This window comes from Girardinichthys multiradiatus, chromosome 4 (genome assembly GCF_021462225.1).
Source record: "Girardinichthys multiradiatus isolate DD_20200921_A chromosome 4, DD_fGirMul_XY1, whole genome shotgun sequence".
Classification (NCBI taxonomy): domain Eukaryota; kingdom Metazoa; phylum Chordata; class Actinopteri; order Cyprinodontiformes; family Goodeidae; genus Girardinichthys; species Girardinichthys multiradiatus.
The window spans coordinates 23,922,292-23,941,286 of NC_061797.1; the positions used below are offsets into that span (position 1 = coordinate 23,922,292).

An 18,995-nucleotide genomic window follows, 5' to 3' on the forward strand; every position below is an offset into this window, starting at 1 on the left:
ATATATATATATATACACAAAATTGTTAATTTAAAAAGAAAGTGAATTTGAAGTTTGTACCATGCCTTACGTTTTTATTGTGTAATAGGACATCACCGATAACTTGAAAGTGGGTAGTGGGCATAGCTGCCTCTTTTATATTTGGTTACTTTGTTGGTCGTTTGTTTTTAGAACTAATTTAAATTACCTGAAATACAGCGTGAGATCGAGAAGAAGAGGCATTCATATCAGTTGGGTGTTGCGTTCTGTTTCGATTGCCAGAATCCAAAGCCTCCAGAATGTGCTCTGCACACTTAGGCTGTCAAGCATCAACATAAAAAAGGTTTCAATATGACAAAATAGAGTTAAAAAAGGGCAAACACCTAAAGGAATTACAAATGAGCAATACAAAATAGACACATTTTTATTTCTTCCAGTTGTTTAAATTTCCCCCATACTTCTAGGAAATACAGTACTCACAGTCTGAGCACCTAATAGGATTACAATGTAGGTTTCAGTTCAAAATGCTTTTAAAAAAAATCAAATTTCATACATTAAGAGAGACCATTACTGAACTGTAATATTTTACCAGCATAAATGTGACTCCCATGTTATTTCTTAACATGGGAGGGCCATCTTTAAACAGCAATGCATATAAGGGAGCTATTTAATATTAACTTATTCATTCATCATCAAATGTACAGAGACATTATGTTGTGTAGAACCATAGTAGAGGAATCTAAAATTACACCACCTAGAAAATTAAAGGCAATAACAAGAAAGTTCAGTAATTAAAAAAATAAAATAAATAAATTTATTTAATTTACAAACCTGATGCAGTGTGAGGCCCTGAACAACCACTCCCTTCGAGCCGTCCTCTCTGACAGCGAGAGGTCCGGCGTTAGCCAGCAAGTCTCTGATCTGTTCATTATAAACCTGTAACTCGACAAAAAAATGTAACTGAAAAGGGCAAGCTGCAACAATATTAGAACTACCCCTAGACAAAAAAAATTAGGAAATGCAGGTTTTTGCAGAAATGTTTTCAACTGAAAACTAATGCTGACAAATATGGATGGGTAACTGCGCCAATGTGTGTGCACACAGTAAGCAGCATGGGTTATAAATAAATCTACACAAAATCAACAGGTTCTGTGCAAATACATGTCTTGAAAATACCTCAAGATATGAAAATGCAAGAGCAAACTCTTTCTCTTCCTTGGCATCATCCATTCGCTTGAACAGGTCTTTCATTGTGAGGTACATGACTCCGGGGTCATTTTGTGAACCCAGCATGGTATGGGTCTTACCAGCTCCAGTAGCACCATAAGCAAACACTGTGACAAAAAAAAGAAAGCTTACTACAAAAGGGAAAAGGTGCACAAATGTGCACAAACTGTAGCATATGAACTTCAATGAATCCAGTTGTTCAGAACTAATTTTAACTGAAATCATACAAAATGTATTGATATACAACAACCTAAGATATACAGGGGTTGGACAATGAAACTGAAACACCTGTCATTTTAGTGTGGGAGGTTTCATGGCTAAATTGGACCAGCCTGGTAGCCAGTCTTCATTGATTGCACATTGAACCAGTAAGAGCAGAGTGTGAAGGTTCAATTAGCAGGGTAACAGCACAGTTTTGCTCAAAATATTGAAATGCACACAACATTATGGGTGACATACCAGAGTTCAAAAGAGGACAAATTGTTGGTGCACGACTTGCTGGCGCATCTGTGACCAAGACAGCAAGTCTTTGTGATGTATCAAGAGCCACGGTATCCAGGGTAATGTCAGCATACCACCAAGAAGGACGAACCACATCCAACAGGATTAACTGTGGACGCAAGAGGAAGCTGTCTGAAAGGGATATTCGGGTGCTAACCCGGATTGTATCCAAAAAACATAAAACCACGGCTGCCCAAATCACAGCAGAATTAAATGTGCACCTCAACTCTCCTGTTTCCACCAGAACTGTCCGTCGGGAGCTCCACAGGGTCAATATACACGGCCGGGCTGCTATAGCCAAACCTTTGGTCACTCATGCCAATGCCAAACGTTGGTTTCAATGGTTTTCAATGGTGCAAGGAGCACAAATCTAGGAGCACAAATCTAGGGCTGTGGACAATGTGAAACATGTATTGTTCTCTGATGAGTCCACCTTTACCGTTTTCCCCACATCCGGGAGTTACGGTGTGGAGAAGCCCCAAAGAAGCGTACCACCCAGACTGTTGCATGCCCAGAGTGAAGCATGGGGGTGGATCAGTGATGGTTTGGGCTGCCATATCATGGCATTCCCTTGGACCAATACTTGTGCTAGATGGGCGCATCACTGCCAAGGACTACCGAACCATTCTTGAGGACCATGTGCATCCAATGGTTCAAACATTGTATCCTGAAGGCGGTGCCATGTATCAGGATGACAATGAACCAATACACACAGCAAGACTGGTGAAAGATTGGTTTGATGAACATGAAAGTGAAGTTGAACATCTCCCATGGCCTGCACAGTCACCAGATCTAAATATTATTGAGCCACTTTGGGGTGTTTTGGAGGAGCAAGTCAGGATGTGGGGAAAACAGTAAAGGTGGACTCATCAGAGAACAATACATGTTTCACATTGTCCACAGCCCAAGATTTGCGCTCCTTTCACCATTGAAACCGACGTTTGGCGTTGGCACGAGTGACCAAAGGTTTGACTATAGCAGCCCGGCCGTGTATATTGACCCTGTGGAGCTCCCGACGGACAGTTCTGGTGGAAACAGGAGAGTTGAGGTGCACATTTAATTCTGCCGTGATTTGGGCAGCCGTGGTTTTATGTTTTTTGGATACAATCCAGGTTAGCACCCGAACATCCCTTTCAGACAGCTTCCTCTTGCGTCCACAGTTAATCCTGTTGGATGTGGTTCGTCCTTCTTGGTGGTATGCTGACATTACCCTGGATACCGTGGCTCTTGATACATCACAAAGACTTGCTGTCTTGGTCACAGATGCGCCAGCAAGACGTGCACCAACAATTTGTCCACTTTTGAACTCTGGTATGTCACCCATAATGTTGTGTGCATTTCAATATTTTGAGCAAAACTGTGCTCTTACCCTGCTAATTGAACCTTCACACTCTGCTCTTACTGGTGCAATGTGCAATCAATGAAGACGGGCTACCAGGCTGGTCCAATTTAGCCATGAAACCTCCCACACTAAAATGACAGGTGTTTCAGTTTCATTGTCCAACCCCTGTAGATCAGTGATATAAGCATGAATGGCAAGATGGATGGATGTGTCTTGATGGATGACAGATAAACAAATGGATGGATTATGGGTAGATTGATGCACCATAGGAGGACAGGATGCATGGACTATTAGCTAGATGAATGGATGAATAAGTGCATGTATGGAAAACACACTGCTCAAAAAAATAAAGGGAACACTTAAACAACACAATATAACTCCAAGTAAATCAAACTTCTGTGAAATCAAACTGTCCACTTAGGAATCAACACTGATTGACAATTAATTTCACATGTTGTTGTTCAAATGGAATAGACAACAGGGGGAAATCTTTGGTGATTAGCAAGACACACTCAATAAAGGAGTGGTTCTGCAGGTGGGGACCACAGACCACTTCTCAGTATCTACGCTTTCTGGCTGATGTTTTGGTCACTTTTGAATGTTGGTGGTGCTTTCACACTCATGGTAGAATGAGATGGACTCTACAACCCACACAAGTGGCTCAGGTAGTGCAGCTCATCCAGGATGGCACATCAATGCGAGCTGTGGCAAAAAGGTTTGCTGTGTCTGTCAGCGTAGTGTCCAGAGTCTGGAGGCGCTACCAGGAGACAGGCCAGTACACCAGGAGACGTGGAGGAATATTAGCATATTGTGATAAAGTTCATTATTTTCCATAATGTCATGATGAAAATTTAACATTCATATATTTTAGATTCATTGCACACTAACTGAAATATTTCAGGTCTTTTATTGTCTTAATACGGATGATTTTGGCATACAGCTCATGAAAACCCAAAATTCCTATCTCACAAAATTAGCATATCATTAAAAGGGTCTCTAAACGAGCTATGAACCTAATCATCTGAATCAACGAGTTAACTCTAAACACCTGCAAACGATTCCTGAGGCCTTTAAAACTCCCAGCCTGGTTCATCACTCAAAACCCCAATCATGGGTAAGACTGCCGACCTGACTGCTGTCCAGAAGGCCACTATTGACACCCTCAAGCAAGAGGGTTAAGACAAAGAAAGAAATTTCTGAACGAATAGGCTGTTCCCAGAGTGCTGTATCAAGGCTCCTCAGTGGGAAGTCTGTGGGAAGGAAAAAGTGTGGCAGAAAACGCTGCACAACGAGAAGAGGTGACCGGACCCTGAGGAAGATTGTGGAGAAGGGCTGATTCCAGACCTTGGGGGACCTGCGGAAGCAGTGGACTGAGTCTAGAGTAGAAACATCCATAGCCACCGTGCACAGGCGTGTGCAGGAAATGGGCTACAGGTGCCGCATTCCCCAGGTCAAGCCACTTTTGAACCATAAACAGCGGCAGAAGCGCCTGACCTGGGCTACAGAGAAGCAGCACTGGACTGTTGCTCAGTGGTCCAAAGTACTTTTTTCAGATGAAAGCAAATTCTGCATGTCATTCGTAAATCAAGGTGCCAGAGTCTGGAGGAAGACTGGGGAGAAGGAAATGCCAAAATGCCAGAAGTCCAGTGTCAAGTACCCACAGTCAGTGATGGTCTGGGGTGCCGTGTCAGCTGCTGGTGTTGGTCCACTGTGTTTTATCAAGGGCAGGGTCAATGCAGCTAGCTATCAGGAGATTTTGGAGCACTTCATGCTTCCATCTGCTGAAAAGCTTTATGGAGATGAAGATTTCATTTTTTAGCACGACCTGGCACCTGCTCACAGTGCCAAAACCACTGGTAAATGGTTTACTGACCATGGTATCACTGTGCTCAATTGGCCTGCCAACTCTCCTGACCTGAACCCCATAGAGAATCTGTGGGATATTGTGAAGAGAATGTTGAGAGACTCAAGACCCAACACTCTGGATGAGCTAAAGGCCGCTATCGAAGCATCCTGGGCCTCCATAAGACCTCAGCAGTGCCGCAGGCTGATTGCCTCCATGCCACGCTGCATTGAAGCAGTCATTTCTGCAAAAGGATTCCCGACCAAGTATTGAGTGCATAACTGTACATGATTATTTGAAGGTTGACGTTTTTTATATTAAAAACACTTTTCTTTTATTGGTCGGATGAAATATGCTAATTTTGTGAGATAGGAATTTTGGGTTTTCATGAGCTGTATGCCAAAATCATCCGTATTAAGACAATAAAAGACCTGAAATATTTCAGTTAGTGTGCAATGAATCTAAAATATATGAATGTTAAATTTTCATCATTACATTATGGAAAATAATGAAGTTGATCACAATATGCTAATATTTTGAGAAGGACCTGTATGTGCTCGCCAGAGGTAGCCTGACTGCCATTAGGTACCGAGAGGAGATCCTCAGACCCCTTGTGAGACCATATGCTGGTGCGGTTGGCCCTGGGTTCCTCCTAATGCAGGACAATGCTAGACCTCATGTGGCTGGAGTGTGTCAGCAGTTCCTGCAAGATGAAGACATTGAAGCTATGGACTGGCCCGCCTGTTCCCCAGATCTGAATCCGATTGAGCACATCTGGGACATCATGTCTCGCTCCATCCACCAACATCACGTTGCACCACAGACTGTCCAGGAGTTGGCGGATGCTTTAGTCCAGGTCTGGGAGGAGATCCATCAGAAGACCATCCGCCGTCTCATCAGGAGCATGCCTAGACGTTGTAGGGAGGTCATACAGGCACGTGGAGGCCACACACAATACTGAGCCGCATTTTGACTTGTTTTAAGGACATAACATCAAAGTTGGATCAGCTTGTAGTGTGTTTTTCCACTTTATTTTGTGTGTGACACCAAATCCAGGCCTCCAACGGTTAATAAATTTGATTTCCATTGATGATTTTTATGCGATTTTGTTGTCAGCACATTCAACTTTGTAAAGAACAAAGTATTCAATGAGAATATTTCATTCATTCAGATCTAGGATTTTTTATTTGCGTGTTCCCTTTATTTTTTTGAGCAGTGTATATGACATAAGGGATGAATGGACAATGATGGACAAATGAATGGATGAATCGTTCATGGACAGATAAATGGATGATGGACCCAACTTTAAGACAATGGGATATGTAGAAACATCTGGAAATACAAACGCTCTATATTTTCTATACTTGCCCAGACCTGGCAATCACTTCAAAATCTACACCTTGTCAGACTACATAGGAACCCGGTTTGCATACAGTCTATAGTCTACATTCGAAAGTTGCTCAGATTAGCGACCTTAAATGACACATAGTACTGAGACAAAGAGAGTTGAGTTAAAACTGGGACGGTCATGAATGTTATTCAGCAAAATATATGTAATCACCAAACTCAATCCCAAAATAAACCCATATTTACAAAAGATCCATAACCGTTACCAGTTAGCAACAACAGCAGACAAATCTAGAAAAAATCATTGTAGAGTCTAATAACAGTTTCATATAAAATATTTTGCTCTGGGGTTCTAACTTTAGAAAGGGCACAGTCTTGAATTTTGCAGGGATGAAAAAGTTGGCTGACTTGTCTGCGGGGAGCAAATTGAGAATGCTGGTTGGACAGTGTAATGAAGTAACTCCCCTCTCACTTTGCTCTGTAGTGTACTTTCTGTCTGGCGTTTTCCCTGAAATGGCAGCTTACGTGGAATGGACGTGCAAACAGTTCCAATTAATCATAAAGTATGCAAAACTTTACGCGAGGGAATGAAAAGGCAGTTCAGGGACAATCCGTTCATGACTCTTTAGTGACCCTGAATCTTATAAAATATTAAAGGAATTCAGGAAAGGTGAGGTGTGATTCAGGCTTCCTCTTAGGGCAAACCTACTTTACCGTTTATCTATTAGAATGGATTTGTTGCTGAGCCATTTGGCAGTAATGGGACATGCTGGACCTTAATCAAGCAAGAATGCCAACATGTTCAACAATTTTGCATCCATATTGGTTACCTGTGCAGTTGAATCCATTCATTACACCATCTAGCACTCCTTTAGTGGTGTTCTCAAAAATGTCAGCTTGAGTAGAGTTCTCATCGAAGACGTGGTCAAACACAAACTTCAGGTCCTTTTTCGCCCTCTTGTTGATGTTTCGGTACCTCACTCGTTGTGACCCAAAACATGACATATCCTCCTCCTTGGGGTCAAATATAAGCATGTGGCTGTCGACAACTTGGACCACATTGCGACAATTTTCACGCTTCTCACTGTCATTGGTGGGCCTAACCCGAACTACGACTTTTACATGGCTACATACGTCGTTTGCCATTATGGTTCTTCCGTTGTAACTTAAACTCTGCTGTAATACAAAAAAAAAAAAAGGTTGTAAGTGGACTTGTCATATTTTTGACTACAAAATAAAATCTTTGCTACAATAGGAGCAATATTCAGATACATCCCAAATAGGGAAAATGCACAACAGGAGCAGCTATGGCAGTTTTTTAGGATTCTCAATTTTCCATAATCACTTGATTCAGAACATAGAAATCCATCTATGAATATATACATATAAAACTGCCAACTATTGGACACATACTGAGCTTGAACATTTATTCAATATAATTACACCATATATCTAAAGCATATCTGATCTACTTACATTACAAGATAGAATAACAGGGATAAGTAAATGCTGCTTTGAAGTCAGATGTTTTTCACAGGACAGCATACATTTATTTTACAAAATGCAAACTGGGCCTTCCTGTTAAAAGCCAAACCCATTCTTCAACTGGTTGTGGTTTGTTTAGCTAAGGTCAAATTATGAAGGTTTAAAAAAAAAAAAAAAAAGCTTTGAAATACATAATGCAAAAGATAGTACTACATCCAAAAGTTAAGCAGCAACTGAAATAGATAACTCTGGTGTGAGCGTTGACAAAAATTCCTTTTTGCCGTAATGGAACAGCACTTTTAATAAAATTGATCAGTGCTGTTACTGTTTATGCTGACAACTATATAAAAAAAAAAATCTATTGATCACCTTTTCATTTTGCAGTAGTTGAAGCCATTTAGTTTATTTGTTGGATTTATTTAACATGTAAATGTTTTGAGTATGGCCATTTTTGTTGCTAATCTGTCCTCAAGATATTCACTGAAATTTAATCTGTGATCTGCAGGTCAAATGCTGAAAAAATGGATTTTTGTCCCCTAAAAAGCAACCGACAGTCTATATATACTGTTGGTTAATGCTTTTATCTCAGTATATCTATATATATATATATATATATATATATATATATATATATATATATATATATATACTGTTAGTTAATGCTTTTATCTCTTGAAAATGCAGGGAGATCTTGCTTTTTAGGGGACAAAAATCCAGTTTTTCAGCATATAGAACTAATTCTCGTTGTCATTAAGCTATTTATGATCCTACAATAATTTTGTTTTTATAGATCTTATTTCTCAGTTGTCGATCACTATAATTAAAAATGAAATCTGCCACTACAAGAGTACTATAAAATCTCAATATCTGTCAAGCAAATTAAATAGTAGACGTGTTACAGTTACTTCGAAAATGCATTCATATATGAATACAATGACAATTTATTAACTATAAAATACATTCAAGGGTTGTATTACATATATCGAAGTCACAAACGTTGTGGTTCTCACATTTACTAGACTATACCAGCGCACACGACATATATGTAGATATATATATATAGATATATCTATATATATATATATCGAAACAAATTCTCTATGACTGCACTAAGCCCACAAACGCCTGCTAGCTAGTCTGCTACCTGTCGCATATTTCCTAACGTTACGTTAGCTTCGTTGTAGCCATCTCAGTGAGATACTTTTCTTACCGGTTAGAAAAAACGACGATCTGTCATGTCACAGCTGGTTTTTTGATGAAAGCAAGTCGTTGTAACATGAAGGCAAAGTTGTTAGCAACGCGTAGCTGGAGACAGCTAGGACAACAAGCGCCAATATTTTCAAACAGCGGATCTCTTCCTGTGTGGCCGCTGATTGGCTGTGTGCGTGAAGACGTGGGCGGAGCCGCAGTGACGAACGGGTCATGCTGTGGCTGCTGGAGGTGGAGCTTCCGCCCGGTCCACTACGGTAAGCAGCAGTTTAGTTTTCTCATCGACAGGCACGTTTCAGCTTGACAGTTGTTTGCGGAGCTGTTTTAAATGTTACACAGTGAAATACGGTGTATCATATGTTTATACGGGAACAGAATGTTAAGCTATTTCCAGTATGGTATCTTTTCTACTGTTACGACCTTCACATTTTTTGCTCCACTTATGCCGTTTGGATAATGAAACTCATTTTTTACCTGCCCTTGCTTGATATTTTGCTTTAAAGTGCCAACGTGCGTGTTTTAAATGGCTTAACCTTTACAAACTAAACTCACCCCCTCCGTATCTCAGTTCATTTCATGTTGTTGCCCTAGCTTACCTAGGGTAAATGCTAACAGCTAAAACTTGGCACCACACTGAGGTGATTTAATGCAGTAATTAAAAAACTTAAACGTATAAGATATAAAATCGTATGGATATAAACAGTTTTATAAGCAATTTCGTTATGTAGACATTTACCACTACATTCAAAAGTCACTAAAAGTGACAAGTGGTCATGTATGCTGAAAATCTCTATCTTTTTTTGTTTAGTTTTGATCTGAGGTCAGAGTTTTGTTATTGACATCAGTCAGGAAAATATGTGCAGTAGAAGGCAGAAGTGAGCTGACTTTTTCTTCTGTGACTATTAACTGGTGGTGGTGACATTTCAGTTGACTTCATGTAGGCGACCTAAAAATTATATGCTCCTCTACCTTCCCTTGAGATGGGTTTGTAGAAGATCACCTTCCTCCACGCTCACTCCAAAAGGAGAGAGATTTCCTGGTACTGATGATTATGTCAGGGCTTCCTTCTATGAGACCCATACGTATTTGGAACTCATTGGTCACAAAGCTACAGCTGAGTGAAAGCTAATTTTAAATTGCACAGCACAGACAGGGTTTTTCAACCGAAGAGGTTCCAGTTTCCAACTGTGCCAAGTCTGGTGTTAGTGCCAATTCTTAACTGGCTCTTTCACCACCTGAAAGCCAAGTGAGAGTCATACATCATAATAAACATCTCATTCATGTATTGTTTAATCCATTAACTCCTGCACCATTTTATTCTGTGTTTTTGTGAAGGACTTATTAACAGCAACTGGAGACATTAAAAGATCTACTGTGTTAAAGAACTGAGTTGGAAATAACATTTGTGGATTAAGGGGGAAAAGCTGTGAGTGTAGCTGTAAATGGTGCTTTGAAACTGTGGGTAAAGCTCTTATTTTGTATATACAGATCCAACCAAAAATAGTAGTGTAATGTAGTTTCAAAATTGTACAGTCTGAACATAACAATTTATGTTCTCATCAAGTTGCAGAGCAGGATGAATGGTTATTGTCAGCAAACACACAATTCACACTTAGTCTCTCATTGAGCTTCAGTCAGCTATGGCGACACACCACATTGCATTGCTAGTGGCAGAGATGGGGCAAGGTGCTGATTGAATGAATAAAGGGACAAGAATACATCCAGGTCACATTAAAATAATATTTCCAGATTTTTGTATAGTGTTAAAAAACAGCCACAAACCTGGAGTAAGATATTACATTTGCATAACTTTTTGTCGTTTCTCCACAGGTCATTAGAAGAACATGCTTTTTAACTCCAACATAATGATATGGAAAACAAACCCAGCAGTGCGAACAGCGTGGAGGTCATTAACGCAGAGGCTTAATTCTGCTGCTGCTGGTTTGTGTTCTGGCCCATTTTCTTGGGATGGGTCTGATGGACTGTCTTCCGTTTCTGCTGAGAAGCCTCCTCACACGCCTGTCATGCTTAGAGAGGTGCTTCATTACTTAGACATCCAACAAGCTCAGGTACGTTTGCACCTTGATTTTCCGTTGAAGCCTTTTTGTGTCTTTGATATTAGGAATGTATATTCACGGATCACTTTATTAGCTAAGCCTTGCTAGTACCACTTTGAATCTCCTTTTGATTTAGAATCATTGCAATTTTCCATGGAATATATGCAGCAAGGTGTTCGAAACTTTCCTTAGAGATTTTAATCCAAATTGATGTGATAGAAGATTGGTACACTGTGGTGATAAAGGGATGACCATGGCCAGCAGCATTGTTTTGGTAGGTTGCAAAGAAACTGCCAAGAAACCAGTCTCCCTATTCTCCTCTGACCTCTGCTGCTAATAGGATATTTTCACTTTTTCGGACCATGCTCTGTAAACCTCAGAGATGGTTGTGCGTGAAGATCCCAGTAGATCAGCAGTTTCTGAAATAATAAGACCAGCTTGTTACCAGGTTCAACGTCACTTAAATCCTCTTCCTCATTCGCATGCTCAGCTTCAAGTTGTCCTAAGCTGTTGTCAGGAGTTTGACTTGAGTCACTGTATGTGTTACCCAGAAACTAATAAAGTGGCCAGTGAGTGTATGTCTCTCATAAAACAGTTGTAGTATGTTATAAAGACTAGAGGTAAAGTAGGTTTTAAGGACAATACACCCCAGACTTTGAGCATCTTCACCAAAACTTCAGTGAACTGATTTAAGCTGTAGATTAGGTACAGTTAAGTTGGTCTGGGCTATACATTTTTAAAACAAGAGTTTAGTAAGCAGTTGTTCAAATCATTAAATGTTATGTTTTTTTTATTTGTCTCATTTGTTACCATTATTTCTCATTTTATTTCATTCAATTATTTATTTATTTATAAAGCGCTTTACAAACCAACAGGCAGCCAAAGTGCTGTACAGGTGAATGTGAAATAAAATCGAAGATGAAAATAACAAAATAATAAAAGAAATAAGCAAGAAAATACAAGGCTGACAATATATGTGATAAAATCAGCAATAGAAGGCATAGAAGAAACATGGTCTAGTGCTCTTGCTCTCTGAAATTCAAAGCCAATTTTAAAAGATTAATTATTAAAAGAGATTTAAAATCATTTAAAGTTAGACCAGACCTCACAGAAAGGGGGAGACTGTTCCAGAGTCAGGAGCTGCAGCTGAAAAAGCCCTGTCTCCCCTGGTCACGAGCCAAGTCCTGGGAGCAACTAAGAGCTTCTGGTCTGGAGATCTTAGAGATCTACTGGGTATTTGTGGATGTAAAAGCTCATTAAGGTGAAGAGGTGCCAGACCATTTAGACTTTTAAAAACTGAAAGCCAAACCTTAAAAACAATTCTAAAAGAAATGGGCAGCCGGGGGAGGGAATGGAAAATCTAATATAATGCTTCACCCACTGATGTATTGTCACTCTAAAAGTGACCCAGAATGTGCTCAGTCTGTAGGCAAATGTGTGATTTATGACTAAACTGAATCTCTAGGCTGACTGGCCACATTGGTATTTGCAAGTAATTAGGACATATTTGTATTTTAGCCATTGTTATCCTGTCTGCCTCTGGTTGCTGTAGTAAAGGCCAATGCATTCAAACTGACACCGAGACGTGTTTCTCAAATACCTTAATTCTGCTTCTTTCATGTGTGAGAACATTTGATTGCCAATTATTGGAAACTAAAGTGTTTATTACATCGGTTGGTTTTTAACTGGGCGAAGAAATCATGATACCTATGTTTAGAAATAATTCCCTAAACATTCATGTCATCTATCTTCCTCATCTGGTTTTGAAGAGAACCATGTGGAATGACCTCTTAATGGATCATTTGTCTCCCTACTGAAATGGTTGCTGAGATTGTGTTCACACTTCACATAACAAGGCACTCATGAATTGGACAGGTTGCCTGTATCTTGGCTTTCACTTAATGTATGTACTACCAGGACAGATGGGCATGAGTCAAAAGCCTTCTGGTGTGGAAAGCAGCTTAGGAAGGAAAGTGATGCCCCCCTCCCTCCATATAATACATGGTCAAGGCAGGTGGGGGCCATGGGTCAACAACTTAGTCAGGAATTGCGCCACAGTAAGGTTGTTGGCAGGACACAGGGTGCTGCGTCGCTCCTGCCTGAACTTTAACACCTCTAAACTCCTCCGCTGCCCGCCCATTTGCCAACTGTCCCAAGACAGCTTGCCAATCAGATGCTATTAAAAAAAACTGTTTCATAGATTTTATAAATTTTTTTTGTACAGTACATGCTGGTAGACCTCAGTCAGTGTGACATTCTGGGAAAATGTTTTATGTTCACACTAAGAAGCCTCTTAAACATTGTTTCACCACAGAGGTTTGTTTATTTTTTTAAATATAGCACTGCTGCTTCTTTAACCACAGTAGGTTTTCATGTTAGCTTTTTTATATAGCTAAATATAGATATTACTACTGGTCTCATTCTAAAGACACATTCACATGGTGTGTATCATTTTTGTCAATCGTTTAAAAATCTAAGCTCTGAAGGAGATAACTTTAAGAACCAATATTTGTAGTTGTTCCCTCTTGGTTTCACAAACATATCAGCTGTTAGGATGAGAATGACTTGCTAACAATATCAGGGAAATGTCCTTGATTTGAATAAATATGAGTAAAAATGATAAGCAGCATGCAGTTACTTGTAGTGCAGAGAAGCATGTGTGTGAAATAAGTACCAGTGATTAATGTCAAGTCCAGTTCTGCAGTCAAATTAATGTCTGTAAATGGTGTCTTTCATTGCCCCAATGCTTCCCACACTGGATGTCTGGCTACATATTTCTTGGGAGGTAGCTAATTTACGCTGGTTGCTTACAATAAATTTTCCTTTCATTATTTGCTAGCTCATCATACTTAAACTGGAATCACAAGCAACAAAGCACCATAGATTGATTTGCTGCTGCTATACTGTGGTCTAGGCATGGTCAGGTATGAGATTCTCACAGTATGACAACCTTGATGGAAAAAACAAAATAGTAAATAGTCATAATAACGTTATCTTGACAGTTAGGTATTATTTTGTTTTTCTACACATAGACTTAAGCAAAAATTTAAACTCCTGCTAAATTAAGCAATTTTATAGACTTTTTTTGTTTTTGCTCTGTACAAAGTAACACAAGCTCATAGTTTAATAAGCTTATATTAACTGGCTAATCAGTCATTATCTGCTTGGGTAAAGAGTCTTCAGTTACACTAGTCATAGCTATTCAACTGTAGTTTTAAAACAGTGTTATCTTAAAAATAGTGCCGGTTTTTCCATACCATGACTGTCTGTGTTTTCCGAGACCAGAAAGCCCTCTGTCAGCCAAATGACCAGCAGTGCGCGGCAACAAATTGTTCTCCGGCCTCTCATTTAAAGGACTTTAAAGCGTAAGAACATTATGACTGAAATCTTTTGCAGTTTAGTAACTGTTTAAAACGTTGGTATACCTTGATACCAACAGCTGCTCCATGCCTGCTATAGTCTATATTAAATTGCATTTTAACTTTAGCATGAATCTCCATTTAACTTTTTACAGAGTTTTGTGTCCTACACAAGTAAATTTCCAGCTTTGTCAGAGAACTATTAGTTCATTATAGTGGAAAGAGATGGTTAGCAATGCAATATTTCAGATGGTAGCCTATATTTATTGTGGGTTACATTTAATTAATGATCCTTCTTTATAAATTTACCTTCGAGGTTAGAGTCTGATTGCAGAAATGGGCTAAGGGTGATGTACAGTTGTGGTAGTTTTAATATTACTTGAGACTGAAGCAGAAAATAATACTTGCCTACTTTTTGGATGGCGTAGAACAACAAAAAGACACTTAGCTTCTGAAATAGAAAATATTTTCAGCCAGCTGTGACTGAGTTCAGGATTTCTAAGGAATATGCTTGATAGGGTCTGCCTTGGATCGGCTGGAGGAACTCTGCTCTACACAGCCAAGAAACGGTTTGACATAATTTTGGCCTGCGTACTTCTGCTCAATATTGTGCTGGACAATCAGGTTTAATTAGATACACCGCAGCATGATGAACTGATAGGGACCTAAGAGATGTCCATTACTGTCAAACTGTGTATCCTAAATATTTATGTTTGACAAGTATGCTATTAAAATAACACAATATTACCCAATGTTTGCAGATATGTGGTGTGAGAAATTATTTTTCAGGTTTTGTAGTATGTCATTAATCCTCTTGGGAAGATGTCACTCTAAAATTTGAGACCAGTTTCTTTTATTTGTCTTTGATTTATTCATGTCTGTGAGCAAATTCACCAAATCTATGCATTAGTAGGGTTGTGTTACATGACCATTGCTTTACGTTTTACCAACGCCAGCTTGTTTGTATGCCGAGCTTGCCCAGTTCATGCACAGTATCATGAAACACAACCGTCACTATGCTGTAATGACCTCTGCGATCAGCACCATAGATACAGACTCTTTTTTTTTTTTTTTCCTGTGGTGATAACGATAAGATGATCGTTCTTACTGGTGCACATCTTGATTCAGTTGTGAGACTTTCTACAAATCAAAGTCTAATCCTAAACACTGCTGTTTTTGCAACCAAGACACAATGTCAGGTATGTGACTGGTCTTAAATATGAGCTAAATAATATGAACATGCACCTATATTTTGATTTTTTTATTTCCTCCTATAATTCCCTGTTTGAATATTTGCAGCGGTGTGTTTGGATTTTCAGTGAATGTTTTTTATTTGTTTGCAACGTCGGTGCATAAACGCTGTTTTCAGAAATAAGTAAAAAGGCTGTAGGCATTATAAATGGATATTACTCTGAATTCTACATATGATAAGAAAAGTGAAATTCAAATGCTTTTTATCAGTATTCTGACAAAAAACATCTTGAAACATGTCTATGTCTATACTTTTCAACAACTATTGATCATGCTTGGCCTTCTAGCTTTAAATTGTGACCCTTCATACATTTAAATTTGACATCCCTAGTTTTGGAAATGAAAATATGAATATCTTCTTTACACTCCACAAGCTTTTACATTGCAGCAAAGTGCATATTAAATGGGATTTGCCATGAAAACTTGGATTTCATAGTAGGTGTTTCAAAATTGTCACTGATGATCATTGTGAAGCCTATTACATAATATGCTATAGGCAAAATACTCCAAAGGTGCATGACCCACCTTAAAAAGCATTTAACCCATAAGTGACACAGTATTTTGTAAATTTTTTTAGTTAAATCTCAGGGGTCTTGAAAAGTCTGTACTATAACTCACTCCAACTTGCAGAAACCCTACTTTTACTCAGTGGTCTGCAGAGGAAAGCTATGTACTTAATTTCTGATTTACTATTGATCAACAAGCAATTGGCACAGAATTCATAATAATAAATGCTAAACAATGTAACCTCAAAGCTGAACTTTTGACCCAATTTCCAACCTCTAAATCCAGTGGCTTTTAGGGATTTGAGGAAAATGTCTCAACATCATGCAGTTTTGCTGATAGCTACTTTTTGCCACTTTGGTGATTAACTATGGTTTTATTTGCCTCTATTAGGTTAATTTTTATTGTCCTAAGCCGCTTGATATTTGCAGGGTTACTGTTTTCCTATCAGCTTTGTCTGAACATGGTTCAAAAACGGCTAGCTGACAGTGTGGCTGTACATCATCCTACCAAGTAAGCTTTGCTGTCATTTATAATTGTGATCATTTTTCACATTGTTTAGCTGATTGTGTTCCTTGAACATGTGTTTTGCTCATTTGTCAACATTTCTCTGTGTATTTTTTTTTTTTTTTTGTGCTGTTGTTTAGGTTTTAGGTTCAGAGGAGTTATGTTTAAAGAATGTCTATTGATCAGGTAATCACTGTTATTTTAGGTATTTTTCTAATACTTTCCGGTATTGTGCCATGTTAATATTTATCTTAAAAATTCCTGGCCAGTCCTTCCATTGATGTACTACAGGCAGGTAGAAACACAGCATTTAATTTAAATGTAAAAACCATTTCCAAAGCCTAATTTGTTTTTTACATTTTTTTGTCAGTTTCAGCACTTTCTTTAAGTCAGTGATACACACAAATAAATTAGTAATGTGATAAAAAGGGTGTGCAGAGGTTTTCACTGGCACAGGCCTCTTGTGTCAGGGACCTCCTCTGGAATAGATTAATGAGCCATCAGCTGTGAGTCCAAGGGAAAAACCCTGTACTGCTGCTGAAGGAGAAACAAGCTGGCCAGTCTTACACTTTGGTCTGAACCCACTCCCCCTTGTGGAAAAAATGATGCCTTATGAATAAAATTTATAGTTTTCAATTAGAATGAGAACTTCCTAATTCTATTGCTGTGCAAAAATCTTTAATAATTCCCGGTTTCTTCATACTTTGCTTCAAAGTAGCCAGATTTGCAGGTCTTGATAAATATTCCTTTTCCATGTCTTTCATTGTTTGGTGGATATTGGACATTTCTTTTTTAGCTTGGTTAGACTGTCGTTATTTTAGCGCAGACAGAGTGATTCCCAACGAGCTGTTTACTCAGAGTGCAAAAAGGTAGTTTAAAACAATCCTGTATAAAGTCACTGTCAAAATATTAGATACATAAAAAAATTTCTGTACTGATTCTGCATTGTTATATATCCTCTTTAGAGCTTGACAAAGGTTTGTATGAGTTTAATGGTGATTTTTATTACACACTGTCTGGGCTGGGATCTTCTGTGGAGTCTCCCTGTGCAAGTGAGGATTTTCTCTGGTTTCCTCATACAGTCCCAACATATGGTTTTTTAATAGAAGAGTCTATATAAAAGAAAATAGAAATCAGTGTGTTTGAAATGCTGTTTGTCTTAAAACACTCCAAAGATTAAATATACTTGTCCGCTTGGATCTCGCCGAAACACACACACCCTCCTGTACTCGAAGTGTTTTCGACTCGGCTGAAGTACAGTTCTTAATGTGGTCTAATAGGGGGCGATAATGTGCTGGTTTGTCAACTGTCTTCTCTGAAAGGAAGAATGAAAAAAAAGAATACATTTATTTTTCAGCAGGATTTCAAAGCAGCTTTTGTGTCCTGGTCCGTGAGAGATATATGATCCAAATTGGGAATTGGATGTTCTCATGATGCATTTCTTCGAAACAAGTGCAGTCATTTTTCTTATTCTTTTCGTGAGCTGTATGTTTGGCGCCACCATTTGAATGAAAGCGGTGTTGTCACTTTCCGTACCTACAGCGGTCACAAAATCTTGGCTGAATGTGGATGTCCTGGCAGACTTTAGGGGCAAGTACAGATAATGAAATTTACATCACACAGATTTTGTAGTGAAAAGGTCAAGCGAACTTGAAGGTATGAATTTGCTGTATGGGACATGAATAAATAAATGTTTAATCTTTAGGACGATATTTTAGAGCAACAATTTAATAGGTTAATTTCTAACTCTTCAGAGCACATTATGAAGTTTCCACAAATGCATTATGTCTCTTTCCTTATTACTGCAGTTAAATAAGCTGAAGTCACCGCGGTGGCAAGGCTTCGGGTGTGGATGAGTACCTCAAGTCTCTGGATGTTGTAGGGCTGTCATGGTTGACACGCCTCTTCAACATTGCGTGGTGGTCGGGGACAATGCCTCTGGACTGGCAGACTGGGGTGGTGGTCCCCCTTCATAAGAAGGGGGACCGGAGGGTGTGTTCCAACTACAGGGGGATCACACTCCTCAGCCTCCCTGGTAAGGCCTACGCCAGGGTATTGGAGAGGAGAGTCCGACCGATAGTCGAACCTCGGCTTCAGGAGGAGCAGTGTGGTTTTCGTCCCGGCCGTGGAACACTGGACCAGCTCTATACCCTCTACAGGGTGCTCGAGGGTTCATGGGAGTTTGCCCAACCGGTTCACATGTGTTTTGTGGACCTGGAGAAGGCATTCAACTGTGTCCCTCGTGATGCCCTGTGGGGGGTGCTCCAGGAGTATGGAATCGGGGGCCATTTATTAGGGGCCATCCGGTCCCTGTACGAGCGGAGCAGGAGTTTGGTCCGCATTGCCGGCACTAAGTCGGACCTGTTCCCGGTGCATGTTGGACT

General features: G+C 39.4%; 2 protein-coding genes across 2 annotated transcripts in view; one reads left to right on the forward strand and one right to left on the reverse strand.

The window, feature by feature from the left end:
• kif18a (kinesin family member 18A) overlaps positions 1 to 9,073 on the reverse strand; it is a 32,800-nt gene extending 23,727 nt beyond the window's left edge. The window contains exons 1-5 of the mRNA XM_047363502.1: positions 8,935 to 9,073; positions 7,070 to 7,415; positions 1,156 to 1,313; positions 811 to 915; positions 188 to 298 (exon numbers count right to left, since the gene is read on the reverse strand). Coding sequence (XP_047219458.1) covers positions 188 to 298; positions 811 to 915; positions 1,156 to 1,313; positions 7,070 to 7,385 — 690 coding nt within the window. The 5' untranslated portion in view covers positions 7,386 to 7,415; positions 8,935 to 9,073. The remainder of the gene's footprint in view (positions 1 to 187; positions 299 to 810; positions 916 to 1,155; positions 1,314 to 7,069; positions 7,416 to 8,934) is intronic.
• mettl15 (methyltransferase like 15) overlaps positions 9,066 to 18,995 on the forward strand; it is a 64,237-nt gene continuing 54,307 nt past the window's right edge. Inside the window, exons 1-2 of the mRNA XM_047363501.1 lie at positions 9,066 to 9,190; positions 10,764 to 11,002. Coding sequence (XP_047219457.1) covers positions 10,778 to 11,002 — 225 coding nt within the window. The 5' untranslated portion in view covers positions 9,066 to 9,190; positions 10,764 to 10,777. The remainder of the gene's footprint in view (positions 9,191 to 10,763; positions 11,003 to 18,995) is intronic.